This window comes from Aegilops tauschii, chromosome 5, assembly GCF_002575655.3.
Source record: "Aegilops tauschii subsp. strangulata cultivar AL8/78 chromosome 5, Aet v6.0, whole genome shotgun sequence".
Classification (NCBI taxonomy): Eukaryota; Viridiplantae; Streptophyta; class Magnoliopsida; order Poales; family Poaceae; genus Aegilops; species Aegilops tauschii.
In genome coordinates, this window is record NC_053039.3 from 477,875,852 (window position 1) to 477,890,014 (window position 14,163).

Genomic DNA, 14,163 nt, shown 5'->3' on the forward strand with positions numbered 1-14,163 from the left:
AGATACAAGATCAATATATGGGAGCCAGTGTATGTTTGTTTAACTTTTTCCAGTGCGTTCTACTCTATGGGGAAGCCATTGTTATCAAGGGCTATATCCAGTAACATTCGTGCTGACTTTTTGGAGCTGTGGTTTTCACTTGATTGATGGTACTTGGTATTTTCATTCTGTGAGTATTACATTACACTGATGTGTTGTCTAAAAAACCTGATTGTGTCAAGTGCTATAATTGTCAAATATATCGGAGGAAGTGCGCTTTTAATCAGAGAAATGTTCGGCTATGCACGCGATCACCAAGTAAGTTTTGCTCCGCCTTTCTTTTTTGCAAAGCTAATTGGTCTTAAACCTAATTCCCTTATTATCTGTTAGAAACGTATGTTAGCAGATGGTTATGCATCTACTGGTGTTGAGATTCAAGCTGTGACTTTGATAGTTCCCTTGACTTAGATGTCATGTCATCTATTCTGGTTCAACACTAATAAAAATTTAAGCTTTAGATTTCAGTATCAGTTTTTCCCGAGAAGAAGAAATCAAACTGATCTCCATATATGTAAAAGTGCACTTCTGAGATCTTTTAGCTTATATCACCATTTAGTTTATTTATGGTGCTCGCAAATTTTGTTTCATTTTCATCAAGTTGTTATTTCTAGCCATGCATTATCTTCATGGATGAAATCGATGCAATTGGTGAGAGAAGATTTAGTGAGGGAACTAGTGACGACCGTGAGATCCAGCGGACACTGATGGAGCTTCTTATTCAGTTAGATGGATTTCATGATCTTGGCAAGGTAAACTGACATCATAAAGTCTTTTTTCCTTAGATGCCTTTATGTCATATATGCAAAGGAATGGATTCAATCGAAGTAATTTGTTTGCCTGGATGTGTGTGTGTGTAGATTAAATTTGTCGCTCATCCTTGCTTCATTGCTTCTATGAATTTTCTGGATGCGGATTTTCCTAACATTTTATTTAACTCCCTTTGCTAACATTACACATTTTTGCTCTCGGGGAAAGTATAGGTGTTTTGACATAAATATTGTTCATATTTTCTTCAGTGCTTCTATGAATTTTCTGGATGCTGATTCGCGTAACATTTTATTTAACTCTCTTTTCTAGCATTACACATTTTTTAGAAGGAAAAAAATTGAGGACTATAGGTTTTGTTCTATCTGATTGTTGACATGCTAACATAATTGCCTGATTGTCTGATAGGCTTATGATTTCTTTCTAACTGGGCTTGTTTTATTTTATTTTGGGAAAAAACCCATGATTTTATCCTAACCTGATACATCATGATCAGTCATGTTGACATGAATTTTGTAGATTAAATTAGTGTGATGGTACGGTTACCAACATTCATCGGATGACACAATCAGGGGCGGACCTACGTTGATGTGAGTGGGGGCCCAGGACCCCACTCAAAATTTGAAATCCCAGTAAGATTTGCTTCTGATTTTTGAAAAATATGCTTATATTCTGTGAGCTTTTACATAATACGCCCCACTCAAATAGATTGCCTCCATCAAGATACTCTCTAGGTCCGCCCCTGGCCACAATGCCCTTTATCTTTCCGGGTGCTTTTGGTTGATTTCTTCAAGCAGTGCAAGCTGGAGTGTGAGCTTTGCCTATGCCCTTAGTAGCTTACAAAATTTCACCGTACTTCACTTTCCTGCTACTATATTGTCATCTATTCATGAAGCATGGTCATTTGGTTAGAAGTACAATCTTTTGCAATCAACACACGACTCATCCTATTTGTTTTACAACCCGAGGTTCACATTAGTTGTTTCTCTTCATTGTGACTCAGCTTTTATCGATGTCATTTTCAGCTCGATGGTCATGAATCAAATGTGACTTCCTATCTAATTACATTTAACTTCAACAATTGCTTGTTTTAACCATTGCTTATTATTAAGGTTGTCTGATGGGTGAATTTCAGCTACATACACAACATTGCACTCAGAATTTGAGTGGCGCTACTAGAACTGTTGAGTGATCGATCTGATTCTTTACAGAATCAAAGCATTGAAATTCTTCTTTTAATGCTTTAGAATATGAGTGCCTTCAAAAAAATTATCATGCTGTTGTTACTTTGCATCTCATGTTGGTCAGTAATTCATGTAGTAGTGTAAGTTTTGCACAATCAAAATGTCTTTAATTAGAATGATAAAAGCTTCACACCTTTGCTTCCGAAGTTTCGCTGAACTAAACTTCTGTAAAAGACATAAACCAGAGCTTACTCTTAGATATTTAGTTTAGGTTAAAATTTGCTCGGAGTGATTAAGAATATTGGCATGCAATAGTAATCAAAACGTACCATTTTGGCATGCAATAATAATCATATTGGTAAATGGTATGTTTTTTTATTGTTACTCTCTCATTTCATGCGCATGCTAGGTATGTTGCCTTTAAAGTCCAGCGCATCTCTCTAGGCAATTATATGTTGTTCTGTGTTCGATCAACTTGCATCAGTCTCTGCTCCTCGGTGTGTGAAAGGGGAAGTGTAGAAGTAGTGGGGAGTGCAGCTGACTAAAATCCATGTAGCATTTGTGTTGGGTACATCAAAATGAAGATCAGGAGAATTCCGATGATTCTGATGTGGAAATGGATGATGCCATGCCTCTGGAGTACTCTGAAAGTGTTAGAGTTATAATATAGGTCATGTACCCCTTTGTATTTATCCCGTTGTATAAGGGGTTTCCTGCATATGTTCCACACCTGTACATGTATATATATCGGCCTATGGCCTCATGGGAATACAAGTTGCTTATTCCTAACATGGTATTAGAGCTTTAGGTCTTTTTTTCGCACGCGCAACTCGTGCTTCGATCCACTCCCGCCGTCGCCGCGTTCTCCCTTCGCTCGGCGTCGCTGCTACATCCCCTCCCGCCAGGCGCCTCTCCTCCTCGATCGCCGCAAGGAGGCTCCTCCTCGATCTCCAGGCGCCCCGCTGGTCCCGCTCGGCGCCGATCCCAGCCGGCCTGCTCCCGCCTCGCCGATCTCCAGGCGCCCCGCTGGTCCCGCTCGGCGCCGATCCCAGCCGGCCTGCTCCCGCCTCGCTCGGCCCGATCGATCTCCAGGCGCCCAGCCCGTCCCGCTCGGCGCAGCTCCCAGCCAGCCTCCCATCTCCTGCGCCCAGCCGGCCCTGATCGACGCAGCTCCCAGCCGGCCTGCTCCCGCCTAGCCGGCCCCGATCGAGATCCCCTGCCGCCCGTGCCGGATCCCGCTCCCAGCCGCCGTCCTCGTCCGGCTTCTGCTGCTTTCGATCTTTGCCAAAAAAAATGTCTGCTGCATCGGGCTATGTCGCTGTCCCTCGCTGTCCGGTGATCTTCGACGGTACTAACTACACCGAGTTCGCTGGCTTCATGCGCATTCACATGCGTGGCATCCGTCTCTGGGGTGTTCTTTCTGGCGAGGTCTGCTGTCCGCCACGTCCGGTTCCTCCGGTGGCCCCTACTCCGCCGATTCCACTGGTTCTTCCTACGGATGCTAATCAGGCCGCCAAGGATGCGGCTAAGATTGCTGATGAGGCTGCTGATCGTGCCTATGATGAGAGGGCTTTGGCTTATGAGGAGGCTCTTCAGACGTATCATGGTGCTTTGTTTGTTTACACCCAGTGGCTTGATGATGATGCTCGTGCTGCAGCTGTTCTCACTGCTAGTGTTCTGCCTCAGTTTGCTTCTGAGTTTCTGGGTCTTCCTACTGTCTTCCAGATGTGGACCTGTCTTCGTCAGCGCTATGAGCCCTCTGGTGATGCCTTATACCTTTCTGTGGTTCGTCAGGAGCATGCTCTTCAGCAGGGTGACTCTACTGTTGATGACTTTTATGCACAGAGTTCTGCTATCTGGCGCCAGCTTGATTCTCTTCGCAGTGCTGGTTGTCGTACTTGCCCCTGCTGCCAGGCTGTCCAGGCCGATTTGGAGTTTCATCGCGTCTACAAGTTCCTGTCTCGGCTCCGTAAGGAGTTTGAGCCCCGGCGTGCTCAGTTGCTTGCTCGTGGCCGTATTTCTCTCATGGAGGCGCTTTCAGAGATTCGTGCTGAGGAGACTCGCCTACGTGGTGCTGGTTTGCTGGAGGTTCCCTTTGTGCTCGCTACTCGGGTTTCTTCCACTCCACCTGCTGCACCGCCCCATTCTCGCTCGAGTGCTCCGCCGCTCTTGCCCACTCCTTCTGGAGGCTCAGGTCGCCCCCGTTCACATTGTGACTACTGCAACAATGATGGTCATATTGAGTCCCAGTGCTACACAAAGCGGAAACACCTGCGCAAGGCGCGATCCTCCTCCTCAGGGACTTCGTCATCTCCCTCGCCAGCTTCAGCCATTGCTTTGACTGAGCAGGATATTCTGAGACTTAAGCGTCTGCTCGCGGCTTCAGGTTCTTCCTCGACGGGTACTGCTGGTTCGGTGACCTATGCTTCCCGCACTGAGCACCCGCCATCTACACAGTCAGGTACATTCCCATGGGTTCTGGACTCTGGAGCTTCTTTTCATATGTCTTCTCATTCTTCCGCTTTGTCCTCTCTTCGCTCGCTGGATTCTCCTGTTCATGTCTTCACTGCTGATGGTACTCCACTTTCTGTTGCTAGTAGAGGCCATCTTTCCACTCCTTATTCTGTTCCTGATGTTGCTCATGTTCCTCGACTTACCATGAATCCGTTTTCTGCCGGTCAACTTACTGATTCTGGTTGTCGTGTCATCCTTGATGTTGACTCTTGTTCTGTCCAGGATCGTCGCACGCACACTCTGGTTGGGGCTGGCCCTCACCGCCGTGATTCTCAGGGTCTTTGGGAGTTGGACTGGCTTCATGTTCCTTCCGCTGCCACCACCATCACCAGTCCCTCCGCTGCTGTCGCCTCTGTTACTGGTTCCTTCAAGCAGTGGCATCATCGACTTGGTCATCTATGTGGTTCTCGGTTATCGTCTTTAGTTCGTCGAGGTCTTCTGGGGTCTGTTTCAGGAGATGTCTCTTTAGAGTGTCAGGGTTGTCGTCTTGGCAAGCAGATTCAGTTACCATATTCCCATAGTGAGTCAGTGTCTAAGCGTCCTTTTGATTTAGTCCATTCTGATGTATGGGGTCCGGCTCCTTTCGCTTCGAAAGGTGGTCATAAATACTATATTATTTTCATCGATGATTTTTCTCGTTACACATGGCTTTATTTCATGACTTCACGTAGTGAGGTGTTGTCTATTTATAAGCGTTTTGCTGCCATGGTTCATACTCAGTTCTCTTCACCCATTCGTGTTTTTCGTGCTGACTCCGCTGGTGAGTATATCTCTAAGATGTTGCGTGGTGTCCTTGCTGAGCAGGGTACTCTTGCCCAGTTCTCTTGTCCTGGTGCTCATGCTCAGAATGGCGTGTCTGAGCGCAAGCATCGTCACCTTCTTGAGACGGCTCGTGCTATGATGATCGCCGCCTCTCTTCCGCCTCATTTTTGGGCCGAGGCTATCTCCACTTCCGTCTATCTCATCAACCTTCAGCCATCTGCTGCTTTGCAGGGTGGTGTTCCTTTTGAGTGTCTGTTTGATTGTTCTCCCGATTATTCGATGCTTCGCTTGTTTGGTTGTGTTTGCTATGTTCTTCTTGCCCCTCGCGAACGCACCAAACTGACCGCTCAGTCTGTTGAGTGTGTCTTCTTAGGCTACAGTGATGAGCATAAGGGCTATCGTTGTTGGGATCCTGTCGGTCGTCGGATGCGTATCTCTCGAGACGTGACTTTTGATGAGTCTCGTCCTTTTTACCCACGCCCATCTTCCTCGTTTTTTTCAGTGGAGGATATCTCTTTCCTCACTTTTCCTGACTCCCCTATCACTCCCGTCGCGCCTGTGCCTATTCGTTCCCCTCCCTCTGCTTCTCCACCCCTCGTCGATTCGCCTCCACCATCTTCCCCGGTCTCCTCACCGAGCATGTCACCGGATTCTACACCTTCATCTCCGGTGACTTCTTCGTCGCCACCCCCTGATTCTACCTTGGCGATCCTCCTTCTCTTGTTCCATCTCTTCCTCAGCATTACACTCGTCGTTCACGACCTGTGGATGCTTCCTTGGATGAGTCGTCCTCTTCCTCTCAGCCTACTTATGGCTTGCGTTCTCGTCCTCGTCCGCCTATTGATCGCTTTGGATTTCCCACCGCTGGTGCTGCTGTTCTTGAGCCGACTTCTTACCGTCAGGCTGTTGTTCATCCTGAATGGCAGTTTGCGATGGCAGAGGAGATTGCTGCTCTTGAACGCACTGGTACCTGGGATCTTGTTTCTCTTCCTCCCGGAGTCCGTCCCATCACTTGTAAGTGGGTCTACAAGGTTAAGACTCGCTCCGATGGTTCTCTTGAGCGTCACAAAGCTCGTCTCGTGGCTCGTGGTTTTCAGCAGGAGCATGGTCGTGATTATGACGAGACTTTTGCTCCTGTGGCCCATATGACCACTATTCGTACACTTCTTGCTGTTGCCTCTGCACGCCACTGGTCTATATCTCAGCTTGATGTTAAGAATTTCTTTCTTAATGGTGAGCTGCGTGAGGAGGTGTACATGCCGCCACCACCTGGGTATTCTGTTCCTGATGGCATGGTGTGTCGTCTTCGTCGCTCTCTCTATGGTCTTAAGCAAGCCCTTCGCACCTGGTTTGAGCGTTTTGCTTCTGTGGTCACTACTGCTGGTTTTTCAGCAAGTGCTCATGATCCCGCATTGTTTATTCACCTTTCTCCTCGTGGCCGGACTCTTCTTCTTCTCTATGTTGATGATATGGTCATCACTGGGGATGACCCCGAGTATATTGCCTTTGTAAAGGCCCGTCTTAGTGAGCAGTTTCTTATGTCTGATCTTGGACCTCTTCGCTATTTTCTTGGGATTGAAGTCTCTTCTACCTCTGATGGCTTTTTTATATCCCAGGAAAAGTATATCCAGGATCTTCTTGCTCGTGCTGCTCTTTCTGACGAGCGCACTGTTGAGACTCCTATGGAGCTCAATGTTCACCTCCGTGCTACTGATGGTGATCCTCTCCTTGACCCGACGCGTTATCGTCATCTCGTTGGCAGTCTTGTCTATCTAGCTGTCACTCGTCCGGACATCTCTTATCCGGTTCATATTCTGAGTCAGTTTGTCTCTGCTCCCACATCGGTTCATTATAGTCATCTCCTTCGTGTTCTCCGATATCTTCGGGGCACGATCTCTCACCGTCTCTTCTTTCCTAGCTCCAGTTCTTTACAGCTTCAGGCCTATGCGGATGCTATGTGGGCTAGTGATCCTTCTGATCGCCGTTCACTTTCTGCTTACTGTGTTTTTCTTGGCGGTTCTCTCATTGCCTGGAAGACGAAGAAACAGATTGCAGTTTCCCGTTCGAGTGCTGAGGCTGAGTTGCGAGCTATGGCTCTTTTGACGGCAGAGGTGACTTGGTTACGGTGGTTACTTCAGGATTTTGGTGTTTCTGTCACTACACCGACTATGCTCTTATCTGACAGCACAGGTGTTATTAGCATTGCGCGCGATCCTGTGAAGCATGAGCTCACCAAGCATATTGGTGTTGATGCTTTCTATGTGCGCGCTGCTGTGCAGGATCAGGTTATTGCTCTTCAGTATGTGCCTTCCGAGTTACAGTTGGCGGATTTCCTGACGAAGGCCCAGACTAGAGCGCAACATGGCTTTTATCTCTCCAAACTCAGTGTTGTTCCTCCACCATGAGTTTGAGGGGGGGTGTTAGAGTTATAATATAGGTCATGTACCCCTTTGTATTTATCCCGTTATATAAGGGGTTTCCTGCATATGTTCCACACCTGTACATGTATATATATCGGCCTATGGCCTCATGGGAATACAAGTTGCTTATTCCTAACAGAAAGGTGCTCTTTTATATTTGGTTCCTTAGTCGTGGTGGCATCATGAGGTTCCTTTGTTCGGCCAAACTGAAGCACTTAATTCTATTTTGTCTTCCTTTTGAATTAATTGTTATATATCCTTGTTAGACGTATCATTGACTATGATGGTTCTGAAGTCAAATACCATAGTATATGTACTTTGATTGATGTGCTACTAATAGATCCTAATGAACTCAAATAATACAACATACGCCCATATTGATGTACATAAGTGATACTGATGACCAAACATGACAGCCGAAAGTGCCCAGACAAGATAAGTGCGCATAGGCCCGCCTCAGGTGGCGCCACCAGGTTGTTGGAAGCATTAACGTACGTAGAAGGGGCGAGCGAGGAGGTAATCCACGTGTCCCTTATTACTGTGCGAAGGTGAGGAAAGAAGCGGTTTTTTTAGCAACGGAAAGAAGCGGTTGGGTGCAAGGGAAATTAAAGAGAAGAGAAAAACGGTGGAGGCCTATCGAGAGAGGGGCTCGTTCTTCCCACGCCGAGTGACGGCTAGGGTTGTTGCTGCTGTCGCCGCCGCCGCCGCCCCAATCCGGCTCCGCCCGCCTCGTCTCACCTCACAGAGGAGGAAGAGTTTCTCTTCCATGGCTGGCAGAGGAGCCGTCGCCCCCGCCGACACCCGCTCCCACAGCCTCGTCCTCGGCACCCACACCTCCGACGACTCCCCCAACTACCTCATGCTCGTCGACGCCGTGCTCCAGCTCCCACCGCGCCTGGCCGCGGCAGCTGTCGCCCGAGGGCCGTGCCGCCCCGGCCCCGCCCATGACCATCGGTCACTCAACACCGCATCAGGGCGAGGCCAACCACGTCGGGCCTATCTCAGAGCTGCTCCGCCCATCTTCGCCCGCCCAACAGCCCCTCCACGCCGGCTGTCCGGAGTTGCGCCGCACACCGCAGCAAGGTAGCCTCCCTCCTTGGCCCTTACTCCTCATTTCTTCCTCCATCTTCCATCCCCCTTCTCCCCTATCCCTTCTACAACGAACTGCTATGGTTAGCACAGATTAGTACTTTTGCGGGTTTAGAATTTTTTTGGATTCCCTATGGATACACTCTTGCGTGATTAGTAAAGGTTTGTACAAATGATGTTGATTCATGAAGTACGTTACAACAAATTGCAATCATGTGTGTTCTGATTTTTGGCCATGCCGTGTCACGTCGAGGCTCATCTGCAGAAATTCAAGGATATGGATGGCATATGCTCCATTAAGCACGGCAATTTTAAGTTACTTTCTACAGGATGATCATTAACAATATTTAGTCTTCACTGCTCTGTTGCAATGCAGGACGAATCTGTTTGCTTGGCACAGTGGAAAAAACGTTGCTTAGCTCAAGTTTAAATATGTTCCTCAATATAAGGAATCTAACTTCTAGATTGGAGCAGTCGGTTGTCGTTCATTGCTGGTTATGAACGATGAGTTCTTTGCCATGGGCACCCAGGGCAGGCATGCCAAGACTATTACCATGGCCACCCGTTGTCCACATCGATGCTGGCGAGGAAGAAATACACGGAGCTACGCAACCAACTTCGATCCCCATCAACATCAGGTACAACCTTGGACTAGGCGATACCATGAACAGATCTCAGTCAAATGATTTATGAGTGACTGCTACTGTTTACTTGATGTTTGGATCAGAAAATAGGGTCTATCTTCAGTTAACTTAACCATCAATTTGTTTCAGGGTTAGTCTATTCTTATCCCATGTTAAGAGGAAATCTGTACTATAAATTAAGTGACACCATGAAATAATCTGGATCCAGATAACAAAGAAGAATTACAAGTTCGATAAAGCATGGGGGATCAGAAGTACAAATGTTGTAAATGAATGATTGCTTGGTCATGTTGGTTATACTGTAATCGATTCCAGTGTGTGAGACAACAACCAGGAGCATTCCTATCTTCATACTGGTTTATTGTTTGATCCCTTAACTCTAGATAACTGATGTGGATTATTTGAGGAAATAAACATTTCAACAGTTTAGTTAATATTGAATTCATTTCGGTGGCTTTGTTTGTAAGAAGCCATTACCCATTCTACTTCTGTCTAATCTGAGTATATGCTTTAATATATTTCTTTAATGAGAAGCACCAGAATGTTTCTTAGAAGTTGTCCTATTTATATTATGACATATGGCATATTTTATTCTCAAGTAAACCACAAAGTCTGGATGTATACTGCAAAGGAAGTGCTCATATCTAATGTGCATCAAATACTTAGGCCAGTCGGTGGCTGTTTTATGTTGCTCTTAGTGTGTTTGATTTATGATGATTTTGCAATCACACCAACAGTGTGACAATCTGAAGTTACTCTGTTTTCTTGTACTACAAGAGTTATGAAGATTTGTACTGCTTGGCTGCAAATTTATGCTGTTTGCATCACCATATGGATAGTGGTAAGAATGGGCGCTTGCCAACCTGGCACCGCCCAACTTCCTCTCAAGAGGCGCCACCCAACCCCTAGTACCGATTAAAACAATAGCTTGCTGAAATTGACGTACATGGACACATGGCCAGTGGGAATGTTTGGATAATGAAGAGTATCAGTTCAACTAGAATGTGGAGGCGATGTGATGGCTGTCTTTGATCACTTCTATAGGTTGGTTGATGGAAATTTTGCAGAGATTAACACGGCCATGATTGCGCTCATACCAAAGAAGGATGGGGCCACCAAAATGAGCGAGTTCAGACCAGTAAGCCTCATCCACTCCATCGCAAAGCTGATCACAAAGGTGCTCTCCATGAGATGGGCTGCTGTTATTGGTAGGATAATCTCGCATGCGCAGACGGCCTTCCAGAGAAGAAAGTATATCCATGACAGCTACCTATATGTTCAAAATTCTGTCCGAGCACTACATAGGAACAAAACACCGGCGCTCCTACTCAAATTGGACATTGCTAGAGCGTTCGATAGTATTTCATGGGAGTACATCATGGAGTTACTACAGAGGCTAGGTTTCTCATCTAGGTGGAGAGATTGGATTGCCCTACTCCTCTCATCCTCCTCCTCGTCATGCCTTATCAATGGTGACCCTGGCGACTGCGTTATACATCAGTGAGGATTACGGCAAGGAGATCCCCTCTCGCCGTTGTTGTTCATTCTTTGCGTCGACCCACTGCACCGTCTTCTCGAGGCAGCCACCAGGACGGACGTACTGAACACCATCCTAGGCACGGCTGCGCGGATGCGCACAAGCTTGTATGCCGACGACGCCGTCATCTTCATAAACCCAGTACGTCAGGAAATAGATAGCCTCTTAGAACTGTTACAGCAGTTTGGCGACGCCACGGGCCTCCGCGTCAACCTCTCCAAATCCTCGGCAGTACCCATCAGATGCGACGACATAGACATAGGAGTTGTTCTGTAAAATTTTGGCGGCACCACGACGGCCTTTCCGATTCGATACCTACGTCTTCTAGTTACGATCGGGCGTGTTAGGCTAGTTCATCTTCAACCCATACTCGACAGAGTTAGAGCTCGGCTTGCAGGTTGGAAGGGTAGGCTGATGCCGCTGGCAATCCGGCGCGTCCTTGTGCGCTGCGTGCTCTCGGCCATGTCAACTTTCGTGCTCACAGCCCTGCGTGTACCAAAGAAATTCTTCAAAGTTGTAGATAAATCGCGAAGGCGCTTCCTCTGGGCGGGGGATGAGGAGATATCTGGTGGAAAATGCAAAGTAGGATGGAGCACGGTGACCACGCCGGAACAATACGACGGTCAGGGCATTCATGATCTACCTCGCTTCACCCACGCATTGCGTTTGCGATGGCTATGGCAAACATGGAAACAGCCGGATAGACCCTGGGTAGGCACGGGTACACCCTGCGACGCCTCTGACAAAGCGTTGTTTGCGGCCTCTACTGTGGTGACCATCGGCGACGGAGTTTCAGCTTCTTTCTGGTCCTGCTCTTGGCTGGGGGGGGAGATGTTGGCGAACGTAGTAATTTCAAAAAAATTCCTACGCACACGCAAGATCCATCTAGGTGATGCATAGCAGCGAGAGGGGAGAGTGTTGTCCACGTATCCTCGTAGACCGAAAGCGGAAGCGTTATGACAACGCAGTTGATGTAGTCGTACGTCTTCACGATCCGACCGATCCTAGTACCGAAAGTATGGCACCTCCGCGATCTGCACACGTTCGGCTCGGTGACGTCCCACGAACTCTCAATCCAGCTGAGTGTCGAGGGAGAGCTTCGTCAGCATGACGGCGTGATGACGGTGATGATGAAGTTACCGACGCAGGGCTTCGCCTAAGCACTACAACGATATGATCGAGGTGGAATCTGTGGAGGGGGGCACCGCACACGGCTAAGACAACTGTCAACTTGTGTGTCTATGGGGTGCCCTCCTCCCCCGTATATAAAGGAGTGGAGGAGGGGAGGGGTCGGCCCTCTCTATGGCGCGCCCTAAGGGAGTCCTACTCCCACCGGGAGTAGGATTCCCCCCCTTCCCTAGTTGGAGTAGGAGAGGAAGGAAGGAGGAGAGAGGGAGGAAGGAAAGGGAGGCCGCCCCCACCCAATTCGGATTGGGCTTGGGGGGGGGGGGGTGCCACCTCCTTGGCCGCCGCCTCCTCTCTCCCACTAAGGCCCAATAAGGCCCATATACTCCCCGGGGGGTTCCGGTAACCTCCCGGTACTCCAGTAAATGCCTGAACTCATCCGGAACCATTTCGATGTCCAAACATAGCCATCCAATATATCGATCTTTATGTGTCGACCATTTCGAGACTCCTCGTCATGTCTGTGATCACATCCGGGACTCCGAACAACCTTCGGTACATCAAAACACATAAACTCATAATACCGATTGTCACCGAACGTTAAGCGTGCGGACCCTACGGGTTCGAGAACTATGTAGACATGACCGAGACTCATCTCCGGTCAATAACCAATAGCGGAACCTGGATGCTCATATTGGTTCCTACATATTCTACGAATATCTTTATCGGTCAAACCGCATAACAACATACGTTCTTCCCTTTGTCATCGGTATGTTACTTGCCCGAGGTTCGATCGTTGGTATCTCAATACCTAGTTCAATCTCGTTACCGGCAAGTCTCTTTACTCGTTCCGTAATGCATCATCTCGCAACTAACTCATTAGTCACATTGCTTGCAAGGCTTATAGTGATGTGCATTACCGAGAGGGCCCAGAGATACCTCTCCGAAACACGGAGTGACAAATCGTAATCTCGATCTATGCCAACCCAACAAATACCATCGGAGACACCTGTAGAGCATCTTTATAGTCACCCAGTTACGTTGTGACGTTTGATAGCACATAAGTGTTCCTCCGGTATTTGGGAGTTGCATAATCTAATAGTCATAGGAGCATGTATAAGTCATGAAGAAAGCAATAGCAACAAACTAAACGATCAAGTGCTAAGCTAACGGAATGGGTCAAGTCAATCACATCATTCTCTAATGATGTGATCCCGTTAATCAAATGACAACTCATGTCTATGTCTAGGAAACTTAACCATCTTTGATTCAACGAGCTAGTCAAGTAGAGGCATACTAGTGACACATGTTTGTCTATGTATTCACACATGTACTAAGTTTCCGGTTACTACAATTCTAGCATGAATAATAAACATTTATCATGATATAAGGAAATATAAATAACAACTTTATTATTGCCTCCAGGGCATATTTCTTCAGTCTCCCACTTGCACTAGAGTCAATAATCTAGATTACATAGTAATGATTCTAACACCCATGGAGTCTTGGTGCTGATCATGTTTTGCTCGTGAGAGAGGCTTAGTCGGGTCTGCAATATTCAGATCTGTATGTATCTTGCAAATCTCTATGTCTCCCTCCTTGACTTGATCACGGATGGAATTGAAGCGTCTTTTGATGTGCTTGGTTCTCTTGTGAAATCTGGATTCCTTTGCCAAGGCAATTGCACCAGTATTGTCACAACAGATTTTCATTGGACCCGATGCACTAGGTATGAAACCTAGATCGGATATGAACTCCTTCATCCAGACTCCTTCATTTGCTGTTTCCGAAGCAGCTATGTACTCCGCTTCACACGTAGATCTCGCCACGACACTTTGCTTAGAACTGTACCAACTGACAGCTCCACCGTTCAATATAAATACGTATCCGGTTTGTGACTAGAGTCATCCGGATCAGTGTCAAAGCTTGCATCGACGTAACCATTTACGACGAGCTCTTTGTCACCTCCATAAATGAGAAACATATCATTAGTCCTTTTCAGGTATTTCAGGATGTTCTTGACTGCTGTCCAGTGATCCACTCCTGGATTACTTTGGTACCTCCATGCTAAACTAATAGCAAGG

General features: G+C 47.2%; 1 protein-coding gene and 1 long non-coding RNA gene across 3 annotated transcripts; both read left to right on the forward strand.

Moving 5' to 3' along the window:
* The first annotated feature begins 206 nt into the window (after positions 1 to 206).
* Positions 207 to 9,865, forward strand: LOC141022144 (uncharacterized). Of its 2 annotated transcripts, XR_012183164.1 has the most exons (4): positions 207 to 297; positions 651 to 788; positions 9,248 to 9,411; positions 9,547 to 9,865. It is a non-coding gene; the product is annotated as an uncharacterized lncRNA (long non-coding RNA). The 2 variants fall into 2 exon arrangements; XR_012183165.1 differs by lacking the exon at positions 9,547 to 9,865 and having other exon boundaries at positions 9,245 to 9,381.
* LOC141022143 (uncharacterized) lies at positions 3,181 to 9,865 on the forward strand. The gene is made up of 2 exons (XM_073498188.1): positions 3,181 to 7,827; positions 7,993 to 9,865. Exon 1 carries the CDS (start codon positions 3,282 to 3,284, stop codon positions 6,411 to 6,413), a length of 3,132 nt encoding a protein of 1,043 aa, XP_073354289.1. The 5' UTR covers positions 3,181 to 3,281; the 3' UTR covers positions 6,414 to 7,827; positions 7,993 to 9,865.
* Positions 9,866 to 14,163: the final 4,298 nt, after the last annotated feature.